General features: G+C 37.5%; 1 protein-coding gene across 2 annotated transcripts in view; it reads left to right on the top strand.

Annotated features, from left to right (window-relative positions):
- Window positions 1-1,307: 1,307 nt before the first annotated feature.
- The window catches only part of LOC127968371 (semaphorin-3F-like), a 64,820-nt gene continuing 49,125 nt past the window's right edge, over window positions 1,308-17,002 (top strand). For both annotated transcript variants that reach the window (XM_052569538.1, XM_052569539.1), the window contains exons 1-2: window positions 1,308-1,654; window positions 4,086-4,227. In XM_052569538.1, coding sequence (XP_052425498.1) covers window positions 4,116-4,227 — 112 coding nt within the window. In that variant the 5' untranslated portion in view covers window positions 1,308-1,654; window positions 4,086-4,115. The remainder of the gene's footprint in view (window positions 1,655-4,085; window positions 4,228-17,002) is intronic.

Raw genomic sequence — 17,002 nt, forward strand, 5'->3', positions numbered from 1 at the left:
ATCGGTATGCCTTTTATCTAAAATCCTCTGTCATGTATTAACACGCGAAGCATTTACTCCCTAATACAAGAATGTGTTTCTGCTTACAGGCTGAGCTGAAGGGACTTGAATGTGTGTGTGTGTGTGTGTGGTGTGCAAAGAGTCATGGATAAATTAAACCTGAGGCTCTCTAACTGTAATTGCATTGCTTAGTTTGTGTTTCAAAGCAAAGCATATGTTTGAAAAAAAAAAAAAAAAAAAGCAGCAGAACTGGATGTGATTATTCCAGTGTCAACAAAATTGGACTTTTCAAAGTTCTTAGATTTGCAGACCTTGAAGGGAAATCGCTGGAGTTCAAAATCTCGATTGCACAATGCTCTCATGTTCTGACCTGTAAACAAATAAAATATAAATAGATATATAGATTGTTGAATATACTGTATATGCAATGCATTACATTGCTAAAGAAAGACTGGATGCTAGCTGTTACATTCTTTATGACGGAGAATAGGCTATTTTTTGAAAGTTCTGTAATGACACATAAGTTATTGTCTTAGCTTCAAAAGGCTATTGACTATTTCCACCACTATTTGTCAAAAAAAAAAAAAAAAAAAAAAAAAAAACAATTCTGTAAATAAAATGGCCAAATATTTTTCACAACATTTTGCAGAAAGAGTTAATACAAACAAATACATTTACAAAATTTTATGAAACAGCAAGAAACTAAAAGGTAAAAAAAAAAAAAAAAAAAAAAAAATGGACAGAAAATATTGTGAAAAATAAAATATCTAAATAATACAGACATGTACACACACACACAAACCACATAACTTTTTAAAAGTCTATGATTGTATTACAAATATATTCCTGTCTTTAGAACACAGTTCAGCCTTTAGGTAAACCTTGTTTTAAATGTTTGCTAGTATGGGTTTATTCTTTTATTCCACAGCAAATAAGCATAATACCGCATTTTTCTCATCTAAGTGGGTTATGAAATAGATATATAGCCCACACGTTAGCCTACACAATTACACTATATTGTAAAAAAAAAAAAAAAAAACACAAATATTGCGTCCCTCACTTTAATTGCACATATGTAAGTTCTGATGTATTCTTACTGAGTTTACTCCACCTAATGAAACATGAATGTAATCGCATTCACAGTGTTACCCAGAGGTCCGCTTGGCATACACTACACTGCGTTGAAGATCATCCCAGCAGCTCGTACTGAAGGGGGCGTAGCTCCAAGGTAAACTTCCCACCCAATGGGCGTGTCATATGTAAATGAGCGACAATGCATCCACCTGCCAAGCTGTTTTGGACAGCATTTGAGGCGAGCGAATGAGTGCGGGCAGAAGTGCGCTTGTGTTTGGAGATATTCAGACGGACAGCCAGGGCGCTGAAGCAGTTCACGGAGTTGTCAGGTGGCTTTACGCTCCTTTAAGGCTTCTTAGTTCGATATCAAACGGGATTTTACAAAAACAGTTGCCAGATGAACACTATAATAGAGGAGAAGCAGTGCACCGCGCTCAGGTGTTCAGAGAGATAAAGACTGTACCTCACTATACCTGCGGGACCTGGGGCATACGAACACAAACCAGAACTCACAGACATTTACTGGATTCACTCTTTGAGTTGAGCTCAAAGTTCTTTCTGGACAGTTTAGAGTAAGCAGGTAAACATTAGATTGCATGCCTTTCCATTTCTTAGTATTATAACTAATTTTATGATTAATATATTTGTTATAAGACACATTAAAACGCTAAGGTTTTGAAGTTTTTTTAAATGCTATTTTTTTTTTCCTGAATCCTTCAAGCTCCTATAATAATTATTGCCCTCTTTAACATTCATTGTTGGCAGATTGTTTTTTTTTTCTCCATTCTTAAAACGTAATTTCTTGAATTTATGGGTGTGATTGTTGTTTGCTGTATATAGGTTGTTGGCAACATCACAGTTTTAGTTTAAAATTTGTATATAGGTATGTCGAAAAGCGTTTTTTTCTGCCTTCACAAGTTAATGGTTATATAATGTCAAAGTGATTTTTAAAAGTGTAATGTGCTCCGAAACACTGCATGTATGGAATAAGTATAGCAGTAAAGTCACACCACATGACTCAAAAACTGCTTAAAATGTAATGTTAATATTGATTAAATTAAACATAACTCATTCTCTTAAGTTGCATTACCCACAACAGCTAATAATATCCCAGTGGGCACACTAAATAACCTTATCATTATTTGTATTATCCCTTATTTCTACTCTCCACTGCTAGACCTAGCTGCTTTACTTCGCAAGGCTTCTTTCTTGAGGTTTCCCAGTGTTTTGTCTGTCAGAAGGTAACCATACACTGAGCTATCCGAGCACTCCTGTATATATAACAGCACAATAGGCAGTTAAGAGAGTCAAAATAGTTTATTTTCATTGCTCTGCTGAGTGGCGGGAAAAAGAAACAACATACAATGTCTCCAGGGGCCAGAGTAAATGTCAAACTAACAATAAACAAACACAATAAATGCAGATATGGGCTGTACATATAGATGCTGTAGTGCCAAAGAGAATAAGAACTTGTAGAAAGAGCTGCATAATAAATAAGTGAGACCAGTCAACTTGCTGATCAGTCAGAAGACTTTATGAATGTTGACAACTTGCACTTGCACTTCCATTAAGGCTAAATTTACAAGCCAAATTCGATTTTGTTGAGTTATGAGTCGCTGAAGAGCCCCTTCTATTCGTTTTGTTTTATAGATTTGCTTAAATAAATGGCAAGCTATTATTTTAATTTATTCATATTGGAATTTATTAAATAAGAGTTCATATGTGTTAATGTAGTAGCTGAGGAATTATTTTATTACAGTTAAAAGTCTTTAACTGTTGATAAAGTTCCCCATAAGTGGGAGTTAAGTTTAAAGCATCAATAAAAGAAGGAGATTTGAATGCAACAGCCTGAATGTTTCTTGCTATCCAACAATTTTTCACATAATATTTTGACTGTTCTCATAAAAAAATGCCCTAAAAGCCATACATTTTGGGGTGTATGTATTGATCCATTCTTTCAGTGTTTTTGTGAGACTGTATCCGTAATTGCTTGCCTCGGACTGTGTCTGTGTGCACTTGTGTTCATATAACTGTTGTTTAATTTCACTGGCTTGTGTGAGGTAAAGAGGCAGAGAATTTAGATAAACAGCCGGACAGTTAACAAATTGCCTGCAAATAGCTGAGGTTTAAACAGCTGCTTCCACTCATAAACGCTCTGCAGCCAAGCAGCGCTTTTTTGGACTGATCGTCTTCTGTTAGTTGTACTTTTCTGTTTTTTGAGATGTTTGTTCCTTTATAATAAAATTAAAATATATTGTCCATACATTTGTGATCAATGTCAGTAGCATGTGCTTTGGGAACTGTATCATTGATTGAGATAGTTCCGCACCGATTCACGTTTTTAGGATTATGTGTCACGCTGCCACTGAGCAACATGAGTGCAGCCCCTCTATGGGTGGCAGCCTTGTTCCTGTCCATCTGAAAGAGATCCATCTACTGTATGTGGCAGCAGTAGGGTTTGTCAACATACTCTCATGGGGAAAATCCTTTTGCTGTATGTTTCAAACAAATGTAACCAAACCCTTATTTTTTGGTGAAATGTTTACTGCGGAAGGCCCTTAGCTTCTCTTATTGAAGGTAGCCCAGAGGTAAAACATATGGAAAGTTAAAGTATCTGGAATACAACGGGCGAACACAATTGTGGATATGACATTGGCTTTTGCTTAGATGTTAAGAGAATGTATTTAGCATGAATTTCCCATTTTTACTGAATATTTTCCATCTCAATCTGTTGGTCTTCATTTGATGATATTGCAATAAAAAATTTACACAATTATTTAAAAAAAAATAGTGTGCCATTATAGCTCAAGGTGCAAACAATAATGAACCTAATTTGCATAGAAAGGAGGCGTGTTTAAGCTTTGAAGAATGAGAGTAGCTTAATTTGAATACAACGTAGTGCTTACAGTTTTTTTTTTTTTTTTTGCTCTGAAATACGGCATGCATAAACTTGCATGCAAAGAAGTAAGTGACATCATATTATTCACAATACAGTATGTGTTTTTCTGCAGTTGTGTCTTTCTGACTCCAACGGATGCACCATGCTGTTGGACAGTCGATGGTCTGCCCAGGTTCTCCTGGCTCTATCAGTCCTGATATTGGGTTCGGACAGCGAACCTCAGAATGCCCCTCGGGTATTCTTGTCCTTCAAAGGTAAGAGTACATTTCTGTTTGGCTTTCTCATGATGGGCTTCTGGTTTTCTTTCTATTTGTGTGGGCTGTGGTTTTGGGGAACTGTGCGAACTTTCTGAAATATACTTCTCTCACATGCTACCTTCTGGTTTTCATGACTGAATTTGATGAGTTGATAAATGTTCTAGGTTCGACGGGAAATTCACTGCGTAGACGGATTCTCCGATCTAACCGCACGCTGAATGAGTGAAAACCGTCTGTGCTTTTCTAATGGTTTTCCCGTCAAACATCTTACATTTTTCTTATTCAGCTGTGTCCACTTTCATTCGGTGTCAGAGTAATTAAAAACACAAAAAAGAGTTGAAGAAACAATCGTTTTGAAACTTCAACACGGTTCAGAGAAATATACAGAAAACCAAACATGCCTTTTCAATTATTTCAGTAGTGTGTTTTTAAGCACATTTCTGAAATAATCGATAGCAGATGCAAAATGGGAGATGTGAGATGTTATTGATGAAAAGATTGCAGATGAGTCTACTGTTTTAACACCGGGCCTAAACGCTCTCGGAGATGAATGCTTATTCCTACAAATAAAGGAATTTACAGTCTCATCAAATTCAAGAACAAGAATTTGAGTCAATCAGTTCCATTCTGATCTGAAGAACAAGTAATGTACTCTCTTAAAAATAAAGGTTCTTTACTAGCATCCTTAGTTCCATGATGAACCTTTAACATCCACGAAAGCTTTTCAAAAGGTTCTTTACAGTGAAAAGGGGTTCTTTAAAAAAAAAACTGTTCATTGAGTCTAAAATAGTTCTATGGCATCGCTGCAGTAACCACCTTTTTGGAATCCTTCTACTTTTAAACCAAAAGGTCCATAGAGTGAAGCTTATCCGGTGACAAATGGTTCTTGCTGAACCTAATGTGCTGTAAAAACCATTGAAAATCTTTGAGTTCAATTGGCCGGCTGCACCTGGGGGTTTAAAAAGCATAAAGTTAAATTGTCAAGATCAGCTACGCACATCAGTATGCCCCAGGTCTACACAGCCGGAGATCCTTCCTACGATTTGCTGTTTGAGAGAAGGGTCCAAGCAATTCCCCTGTTTGCCAAACGCCAGACTAGAATGCACTGGTAGACTTAATAACAAAAGCCGGGCAGCACAGCTTGTTATTCAAGGCTTTTTTTCCGCTTTAATCAAAATGGATTTAACACTTCAATGAGTGTGTTTGTAGATCCAGTTGTTTTTTAAATATTTCAAATCATGAAGCGGTGCAGTGCTGGAACCCCATCCCTTTGCATTACCCACATTCTTTGATTAGCTCCATGATGTCTAAATTGTTCGTTTAATATATCGGGGCCAGCAGGATGTAATGTGGTTATTGCTGAAAAGGTCATGAATTTGCCAATTACTTTGTTCTTCTAGGAAAAAGCTGAATGGTTGCTTACTGGCTTGCCCTGTCAAGCAGGGCGCAGCAGTATTTGGATTCTGCAGTCGCAGAGCTCTCGAGCCAAACTCCCATTTAGCGCTTTTAATTGGTTTTGGAGAGTGACTGCAAACCTCATCATAAGACCGCACCTGCCGTCCACACCAAACTGCAGGCCTACTGTTTTCAGGCCCATAACACCTCACAGCACGCACAGGAATTTGCTAATTATTGTCAAACACACACCCATTTTAAGATTATTAAACCTCCATTCTTATTTGAGTTCGGTCCATGTGCTTATATGGTCACTGAAGCGTTTCTCTAAAACTTTCCTTGAATAGCCTTGTTCTCAAAGCTTTGAAGATCTAAAACCCAACCCTTCTGTGTTTAAGTTAGCTGTGTCAATATGTCAACCACTCTTAGATATGTTATCAGTTTTCTATTTTACAGTGCTATTATTATCAGGAACTCCATGACTGAAGTATACCAAGCCAAACTGAACAAGTTGAGGCTCATTAAACTAGAATGTATGACTGTCTAAGATGCCTTAAATTGATTTACTCTATCAACCCACTTCTAAGGTCAGGAGTTGTGAACCCCACTTTTACAAAAGCAGCTCACTTTTCTAGTAAAGCGATTCCACCCCACTTGAAGAGTAAATCAAAAACATCTTGATTGTTCTTTGAGCTTTGCAACTTCCTTCCCTTTTGTGATGAACTTCATCAAGGTCGTTTCCCCCGGGAAAATCTCCCATGATGCCAACGGTGAGGGTTTTTAAACCAGTGGCAGATGTGGTACCTTTTCCATAAGAGTTTTAGGAGAAACCCAATCTTGTTTGGTCTGGTGTAGAAATGGATTGTTTTGGTAAGTGGAATGACACTGATTCAGTGATGATCAATCAAACCATTGACTGCATCCAGACGTCATATTGTATGCATTTGAACCAACAGGGGGTTATCGATCACAATCACAGCTCATTTAATGCAAATCGATGCTGTTTGAATGTGTGATTTTAATTCTATGACTAGAAAGGTGACCCAGCATGCACAATTGATTTAGAGCCGAAGGAGTCTGTGTCGCCAGCCTCCCTCCAGGGGGTTCTGACCCCCTTTGACTACACACACACATATGGACACACACACCCCACTGGGAGTTTATTCTAGAGTTTGCTTAACTTGTCCCCCTCATGCTGAACTCATGTCAGGATTGCTGCTTTTAAAAAAGTGTTCAGCACGGATTAGAGTAAGTTATAGTTGCTTTGGATAAGTGTAGACGGATGACGCACCTGAAAGATTTTGTGCTTTGAGGAGAATTCATAGATGGCACCATTGAGCTCGTTGCTGTTGTGATGCAGTACTAGAGCTCGAAGTTGAATTCAAAGATTTCAATGACATCCACATGAAATATGCTGCTTGTTCTGGTTTGGCTCAGGGGAATATTATTGTGACCCTCCTTGGATCTGTTTATTATTGAATAGATGAAATTTTTACACCGATCTGAGGACCTTTACATTTAAAAGTTTAGTTCACCCAAATTGCAAAATTATGTAATTAATAACTCACCCTCATGTTGTTCCAAACCAGTAAGACCTCCGTTTATCTTTGGAACACAGTTTAAGATATTTTAGATTTAGTCAGAGAGCTCTCAGTCCCTCCATTGAAGCTGTGTGAACGGTATACTGTCCAGAAAAAAATTATCAAAGTAGTCCATGTGACATCAGAGGGTCCGTTGGAATTTTTTGAAGCATCGAAAATACATTTTGGTCCAAAAATAGCAAAAACTATGACTTTATTCATCATTGTCTTCTCTTCCGTGTCTGTTGTGAGAGAGAGTTAAAAAAAAGCAGTTTGTGATATCCAGTTTGTGAACGAATCATTCGATGTAACCGGATCTTTTTGAACCAGTTCACCAAATCGAACTGTATCGTTCTAAACGGTTCGCATCTCCAATACACATTAATCCACAAATGACTAAAGCTTTTAATTTTTATAATGTGGCTGGCACTCCCTCTGAGTTCAAACAAACCAATATCCCGGATTAATGCATGCACTCAAACAGTACACTGACTGAACTGCTGTGAAGATGAACACCGAGCCGAGCCAGATAACGAACAATAGACTGACTCGTTCACTTTTGAAAGAATGTATACTTTCGGTTGTTTTGAAAGCCTAGTTAATTTGTACTTGATATCAAAACGGACATTAGATTTATGACTTTGACATCAAGCAAAGAGTTCTAAAATAATCAGCAGAATTGTTGTCTATAAATGGCGTTGTTTACTATATTCACAAAATACCCATACTTTTATACATGCAGGGTGACGCATTTAGAAGTTAGTTTGAGAAGTAACCATTTTTAAGTGAATCTATCCTTAGAAAGTCTATAAAACCAGGGAGCCTCATACCAGTCTCAGCTTATTTTTACTAATGTGGTTAACCTCTATATGCTAAATTGTGGCATTCGTAGTTGCCCGCAGATATCATTTAAAATTTTGTAAAATAACTACTGTTGGTTTTAAGGTGTCGGTTTTGGCCAGAGTGGTTGAGAACATTACATGTCTCATTGACTATTACACCCAATACAGCAATAACAAATACAGTTATAATACACTATAATTAATGTGCTAAGGCTATTACGCATGTGTCTGCCAGCACTTATGCGATGAGAACACAACCACAAATGGACAGGTTATGGGCAAGTGGAAATGGTAATGGGTTTGGCAGCAGACCCTTATATCGAAGTAGCCTACATAAAATTATGTTTAAGGTCTTATTCCAGCTAATGTGCATGCACATTCTAGAGTATTTTTCTATGTTCTAGCTCTTTTAATTAAAAGATGGCACTTCATTTCTGTAGCTGCCTTTTTGAGCATTAATTTTAATTTGAGTGCACCATGATCTCCCTCTTATAATGTCTCTAATGTCATCCAGTCTCTATTAACAGTTCTGTGCTGTCATGTAAAATCAGGTCATTTAAAATGAAGTCAGTCAAGAGCGATTTGTTCTCCAGGCCTCTTAAGTATCCGCTTTTATAGGAGGAACACTGGACGTATTGTGTATAGCGAGTAATGATCATTCAAACCTGGCATTGCGGCCACATGAGGATCTCAAGAGGAGATCTGATAAGGATGAATAGACAGATAGATGATGAGAGGAAAAGAGCCATTTGGAAGTATCTCTCTTTCTTATTCTCTAGCTCCTTTTTCTTTCTTTCCATCTATGCCATTTCCTCAGAGGCTGTTCGGATTTCAGGAAAACACTCTCTTGCGACACTGGAGGCTCCAATTCGCTTCTAAGGGCCTTTGGCATTCGAGACTGTGAGACTGTTAACCCTGTGAGGGTGTTCCTGCCCTCCATGCACAAAATGGTCCAGGTCATAGTCCTGATTAAAATATCTGTTCTGGGTAAGTAGTGTGGACTTGCTGGCCCCCTTCCAAACGTGCAAAGGGCTCGAGCTTGTTGACAAAAACAAAACTTCAAGTTTATCTAATCAATGATTTTTTTTGTCCGATAGCTGATTTTGCTTCAGAACTGGTTGTCTGATATATGTGACCCTGGACCACAAAACCAGTCATAAGGGTAAACTGAATAAATAAACTTCCCACTGATGTATAGTTTGTTACGATAGGACAATATTTGGTCGAGATACAACTATTTGAAAATCTGGAAATTTAGGGTCCAAAAAAAATAAAAATATTGAGAAAATCACTTTTTAAAGTTGTCCAAATGAAGTTCTTAGCAATGCACATAATCAAAAATTAAGTTTTAATATAATTGCGGTAGGAAATTTACAATGTATCTTCAAGGAACATCTTTACTTAATATCCTTTTAATTTTTGGCATAAAAGAAAAATCTATAATTTTGACCCATGCATTGACTACAAATATACCCTAGCTACTTAAGACTGGTTTTGTGCTCCAGGGTCACACATAAGTGCTATCTTATTCATGCACTTAATTTTAAGGATGGTAAGTTTCCTAAAAGTGTGTAAATTCACCCTTGACTTGAAATTTGTGCATATGTGCATTACAAAGTTTCAGTTTAATTTTTTGAGAACCACTGTCTGCTGTGAATCAACCTAAACAATTGCCTTGAGCTGCTTCATACACCGATTAGATTCTGCACAGGGCCACTATAAAACTGGGAACATTACTAACAATTTTGGTCGTTTGACACCATTAACCCACATTCAACTGCCTTATCAGTGTATCTGACTGCACAGGCCAGCATGGTTCAGTAATCTGAAGTGATATGATGATGTATTTTGAGCTCAGCATTCCCACAAACCACTGCTCTAATCCGTGCAGCTGCATTGTAATGCAGCCTGTGTGCATCTCATCAGGACATACGCAGCAGCTGGACCTAAAAAAAAAAAAAAAAAAACTGAGGATGCATTGCGAGCGTTCAGAGTGAGGTCAGAGGATTATCGCGCCCTTTCGCACCGGTTTCAGGTCAGCCGGTTCAGTGTGTGGATTGAGGAAGAAGCTTCGGAGTGCTGTGATACAGTGTTAATTTTGACACGAAATTTTAATTTAGTTTTAGTCTTAGTCTTTTGACTATAATTCTTTTTAGTTTTAGTCAAGTTTTAGTCATCTGATTTGTTTTAATTTTAGTCTTATTTTAGTCGACTAAAATTGCTTGGTATTTTAGTCGACTAAAATAAGACTAAAATCAATAACAGATTTACTAGACAATTTTTTACAGCTGGTATAGGAAACAAACTTAACCAAAATATATAAAACACAAATTCAACTTTATTTCAACACAACTGTGTCTTTATTTCGATTCAAAAGCTTTTATGCAGCAACAAACACTGTCATGATAATGTAAACAATAACTAGCTGCCAATTGACCATCAATAAAAGAAAAATAAAAGTTAGGTCCAGGACCTTAAAGCTTACAGCTGAGCTGAACAATAAGTGCATACATTTAAAGCAAATATTTAATAAGTTGGGTGGATAAAAAAAGTAACAGGATTTTATAAGGTATTCATTTGTCTAGCAATATTGTATGTTTTAAATACTACAATATTGCTAGATTAGTATGTTTAATGATAGGATTTGAACATTCACGTTTCACATGACTAATATAGAAATATTTGTGATATTGTCAACAAGTAGAACATTATAAAATATACTAAACATTGGTATTAATCAAATGTATGTATCATAATATTACGTATTAGTATTGTGCTCTCATATAACTTGAAGAAGGGGCTATTTTACATTACTTTTCAGTTCGTAATATTTAATGCTACAACATCTACGCACTGCAGTCTTCCAATTTTGCTTAGCTCAATAAACAAAAGAACATCGTTGTGAAATTACATTTGAGAAAATGTCCAGGTGGCTCGTCTGTAAATGTCTTTTCAAATTGGTGGTGTTCTTGCCATGAATGAGCGCTCCGCGTGCTTTACGCTTTGTTTTGTTTTGTTCGTCGTCAAACGTGAAGTGAGCTGTGGACATTTTGTCGCTCTTTTAGACATCACCTCTTCGAATGCCGACTTCCCGGGAGCTCATTTAAAAACTGAAAACCTTCGCTTCACGTCTCAATAAGTCAGGCTCGGATTGGTTCTCTTCTCTCATGCAGTCTCGCCTGTTCCATTTTGCCGGTTCTTTTGCTCATTCCTCGCATCTCTCCCGTCTGCTGATTTGATTTTCGTCACAGTCTATTTTCGTCTCGTCCTTTATTCGTTGACGATAATGTCAATCAATTTAGTCATAGTTTTAGTCTCCATCAGTGCCTTCTATGTTAGTTTTCGTTTAGTTTTCGTCCGCAAAAATATATTCGTGACGAAATTAATGACGAAAATATTTAATCAACGAAATTAACACTGCTGTGATATGATGAATCTCCCAGCCAAAGGCAAGAGAACTCCAATAACATTTATATAGTTCTATAATTCATATGGGTTTAGAATATCATGGGGTGAGTAAATTATAATATAATTTTCATTTTGGGTGGACTTTTCTTTTATGATTCAAGCATAAGTGACTTTAAACCAAACAGCCTGTGAAAGCAACTCCAACAACTTGGAAAAAAAATCTGGCCACAATCTGGTTCCATTCCATTTAAAAAGTGTAACAGCGGGTAATCAAAAGCACGTGAGGGAAAAGCACAAAGGTCGGTGAACTTACTATGAGAAGAAGATGTTTCTAGTCACATCTTCCAGTCAGATGTGTCCAACACTGGATATTTAAATGTGCATCTGCATATCAGAAGCCACATGGGTGGCCCTCATTTCTCATTTTGGGACATGGATTGTGTGTGGCTCTGTTTGTGCGTTCCACAGAATTTACTGTTGGTCTGTCCGCAGATGCAGGAGATCGATGTTTATGTGGACACCTGGTGAAGATGAAGTGTCTCTTGTAGTAACACACACATGGACAACTCCATGTGGATTATCACTTCATGAAGTGTTTATACATTTGAGAGGTCAGGAATGTTAGATGACTGTATGTTCACTATCAACCACGGCTCTTTGCAATACTTGATTTTGATTGGTCAGTCGTGGCATTCAGAGGTAAAACATATTTTGTAAATTGTCCCAGGCAACCGGGTTCCTACACAGCTGTGCTAGTTTAAATGTCTTGTTTTGTTCTCAAATAATAAAGTAGTTTAAACTTAAACCGCTATTTCATATTTGGTTAGTATTTGATATTTCAGTCAGTTTTGTTTATTTGGTTAGTATCCATGAAATAAGAGGGATTACAGTCAGCTGGTCATTATCACAAAATAAACCCCTCGAGCGTGATACAACTACAAGTCTTGTTTATTTGGTGATAATGACCATCTGAATTTACATTAGCTCTTATGTAATTTTCTCTCGCATTCTGTCTTGTTCTATTCTTATGTCTGTTACTTTTTTTTCTTTTTCTCTTTCCCCATTCCCTTCTCTTTTCTCTTGTCTTGTCTTATCCATTGAGATGGGGTAATCTCAGAAAGGCCTAAAACTCTGAATTCATGGAGCGGCAGCAGTGCACACTTTTAGCTCTCACAGGAAGAGTGATGTTAGGTTTACCGTGGCCTCCCTTCTGGACCCTCACCTGTGCGCTACTGGGGGTTTTGGGTTTCGCCGTCTGTCAGAGCTCAGCTGTGATTAAAACTGGGATCTTTCCTCAGCAGGAACGCTCCGAGATGCCACTCCACACTTTATTTCATTCCATCTGTTGTATTTGCCACACTGGAGAGTGACACAGGAAATCACATTCATGTTTTACTTATCCTAGTAACTGAGTGGATTATTTTATTCATTGTAATCATGATATTACCCTGGGAATATCTGTGGGTTTCATAACATCTGTCCAAAAGAAACCAGATCTTTAAACTTAAGAATTCAGGTTTCGCAAGTACATTTCAGCACCCCAGTTCTCCATACTGCAATGAGAAAAATAATATTTATTTCAGTCATTTATAGGTAAGTGTAGTATTTATTGTACTGAATTATCTGAAAATATATATAAAAATGTATTGATTTTTATTGAATTTACTATGACTATATAAAGTGCAGTTATTAAAAAAAAAATACCTAAAAATGTGTTTACATTTTGTATCTGTATATACATATAAGTCTTGATATTTGGTTGAAAAATGTTAAACCTGATGTTTTGTAGATTCAACTATAGATGCTATTATATAGGAAATACAGAAAACTTCAGTCCACTAACAATAGCAAATGAGCAATTATTGGAAATGTGAACTCAGTGACCTAGAAAACTGACGCAGGCTTGTCTTTATGTGCAGTGCCTGTGGCTCTGAATTCTGCCATAGATTTAAATGGGGTATATTTAGATCTAATGCTACCATTCTCAGATTAAAGTGTCAGATAGGATGATGGTCTTGTGGGATTAAGAGCGTGTGATTATTACTGACACGTGTTTGTTGCATGGTGCGTGGAATAGCAGTGGAAAATAAGATGAGACTGCACTGTGGGAGGTGAGAGGTGATTTTAGCAAGCCTTAATTAGGTCTTGACCGGGGGATTGTCTCTCACATCCAGTCTTAGCCAGCATTTGACCAATGTCAACGAGATTGACAACTGTGCTCTCACTGGCCAGAATAAAGTGTTAATTTACCAATGGAAACAACACCACTGCGTTTATAATGATTAGACCTTGACAATAGAAGTTGTAGAGAGCTTTTCAAAATTGTATTAATTCATATAGTTTACAAGTAATTTTAGTGTACGGGTGGATTTTTATGCATATTGCAAGGCAATAGTGTCTTCAGTTAAATATCATTTAGAGTTTGGTATATTTTCCCAGAACATCCTCCTGTGAGGTTTTGGAGAAGCTCTGACCCCTCTGTGGGATGGGGTCAAGAGCATGCTCTATTTAATGAGCTTGGCGTCATTAATCAGCACTCTGTCAGTCATTCACCAGATCTGCCCATCTCAAATACTTTCAGATTAAGATTTAGATTCTAGAGCTGATCTGGATTCACTTCTAAAATTAATTTCACATCTCTTACTGGATTAAACCATGTAAAATGAAGAAATGTCTTGTAAATTCTTAAAATAATGAGCCAATTGGAACTAGAATGACAGTCTTCAATGACCATGTTTGGTAAATAATTTGGTCAAACTAATAGTAAAATTGAATAAGTTCTATAGAAAGAGGGACATTTTATTTAATGTCACTGTCCAACTCTTACAACTTGTGATTTTGCTCATATAATATAAAAAAAAAAAAAATGTTTTCTAACCCTCCGGCTTTCTTTCATCAGTCCTCCATCTATTTCAACCAATAGTGAAGAGGAAACTAAATTTGTGAAGTGTTGATCTCAGCGTCAGCCCCTGCATCAGGAGCCTTTGATGCCTTCATTGAGATGCTGATTCACGTTCTTCAGTCACCCGACACTGCGTGCTTTTCGAGTGGGAGGCAATTGTCATGGAAGAAGATGAGCTCTCATCTGCTCTCATTGAAGCCATGCCAGACCCTCCCTCTCCACTGCTGACCCTCCACCCACGATCCACCCCTCTCCCTGGTGGGAAATGGGTGGAGGTATGGCTTTGTGAGAAGATCAACTTTTTTTTTTAAGTTCCCTGTGGATCGTGGAATTGGCTAGGAGTTGAGGGGGCGTATTGCAGTCCTTGGGGTGCAGAGGGATGGAATGAAAAAGGGGTGGGGCTTCACACATCCCTGGTTGTTGTTGTTGATGTTTTTGTTGTTTCGTCTCGCCCCCACATTCATCCATAAGAAGGGCGGGCGTGAGTGGTGAGAGGGCATTTGTGTGGGTTCATCGTTCCATTCACAGCAGTTCATTCACATTCTGGGAGATCTGGGGGTGGACGTGTGACTGGCACTGGGCCTTTATTTTCAATCAATGAGTGCCTTGGACACTGTGCCACAGAGCAACACACATACACACACATACATACACATTAGCCTCTAACTTATGAACTTCTAGAAATATAGGAGGGTAGCTAAATTTTGTGATAAAAATAAACTTTGATATTAATGATTTGAAATTAATTGTTCATAAAACTCCGAAGAGCATTCAGTGCACATAACATCTAATGTCTTATAATTTCCAAATAAATGATCCATGATCTATGAAATATTCATAATATATGACTGAATTTAGTAGCTTTACAAAAAAAAAAAAAATTAAACCAGTAAATATTCATATTAATTAAAATTTAGTTATATTATTTCTCACTAAATATAGTATTTTATGTCACATTCTGAAAGCCAAATGCTGATTACGATTTTTTTAAGGCATTTTGAACATATGCCAACAACATATGCCATTGAACTAGCATCAAGATCTATGAGAAATAATTGGGTAATATCTCATCAACATTCCAGTCATTTTACTAATCAGGTTTTATTACTAGTCAAATAATATAATATAAGAATGAGAATGATATTCATAATATGATTTTTTAAATGGTATTTTATCATTTAATTACATAAATTAAATCTAAATAAATTATATAATTTAACTATAAATTACATTTAATATATATGGCCCGACTTTGTCAATGTATTATCTTTGTATTGATTTTAATTATAAAGATCACTTCCACTCCAGATGTATATGTAACAATAAGTAGAGGAGAGATTTCCAGCTTCCTCTTTCTTCATTGTTTTGACATCTTTGTCATTTCACCTCCAAACGTGGGAACTCCTTTGGAACATAAAGCGTGTTGCTATTGGCTGAGACCAGAGTCCCTCAAGATGCAACATGATGGGCCTTTTCTCTGGTTGTGTTTGTGTTTACCCACTCCTCTGACATCAAAGCGACGCCACTCAGTAGGTAATTGCACTTTATCCTGAGTCCAATTCACACGGGCCTGTTTCCCTCCGAGCAAGGTGCACTGCTCTGCGAGACCCGTCAAAAGAGCTCTTTTGTTTTGTAAATATATAAGCCCAGGGGAGGTTTTAGTGCATAAAGTCCCTGTTTAACTTCTTAACTTGACCACTTGTTGCCTCTAGCGTCTGAATGGTTGTTAATGAATACTTTATTGCCACTTTGCTGCCATGCATCATGGCGACTTTGTTTAATTTCTCAATCCAGGCGCCCTGTGGCGTTTCCCAGAGAAGTGGGGAAACGGCACATTTGCATTTCCTTTCTCTGGAAAACACACGTGGGATGAGTACAAGTGAGGGAAAGACAGCAGTGGTCTTGAGACACACAAAGACCAGAGTAGAAAGAGATCGCAAAGGGGATGGTGTGCACGGAAGGAGGCCGGAGTTGAATTTGTTATGGTGTTTGTGTGGTTGTCCAGGGTGGGGATACAGTAGGAATCAGATTTCCCCCCAGACCTTAAGGTTGATGCCTCAGCAATCTCCCTGCCTCGCTGGTCCTGTTTGGACATGTTTAGAATTTATCTTCTATGCTCACACATGTTAATATGAGCGTTGAGTAACAGTCTATGTTCTGGCTGTTGAGTAAATGTGTGCTGGTGACTCTTGGGTGTCGTGAAGCAAGTGTATAATCAGGCTGCGCTCCAGATGTGTGTGGAAGCCATCATTTTTACTCTCGCTGCCATTAAGAACATATCCTGACTCGGAGGGATAGCATTTGTGTGAACGCATAAGTGTGTGACCACTGCCACGGGATTATGATTGTCATCACCCACTTCTCCTGGTTTATTTTCTGCAAGAAGTGACTAATAACTCCATCAATTAGTTAGTAGAACAGCTGCAGCGATGATGGTGGACTATTTAAATATCCCAGTGCTTTCAGAAACCGTTTTTTTTTTTTTGGAAAGCTATTTTCATATTGCATCTTATTTGTATGTATTTTTACAATATGTTGGACACCCATCACAAAGAAACTCACCCAATAGAAATCATGTACCTTGGTTAAATATGATAAACTCCGGGCATCAAGTAAGAAAGAGATTGACATAGAAGATTTGTTGC

This window comes from Carassius gibelio, chromosome B11 (genome assembly GCF_023724105.1).
Source record: "Carassius gibelio isolate Cgi1373 ecotype wild population from Czech Republic chromosome B11, carGib1.2-hapl.c, whole genome shotgun sequence".
NCBI lineage: Eukaryota > Metazoa > Chordata > Actinopteri > Cypriniformes > Cyprinidae > Carassius > Carassius gibelio.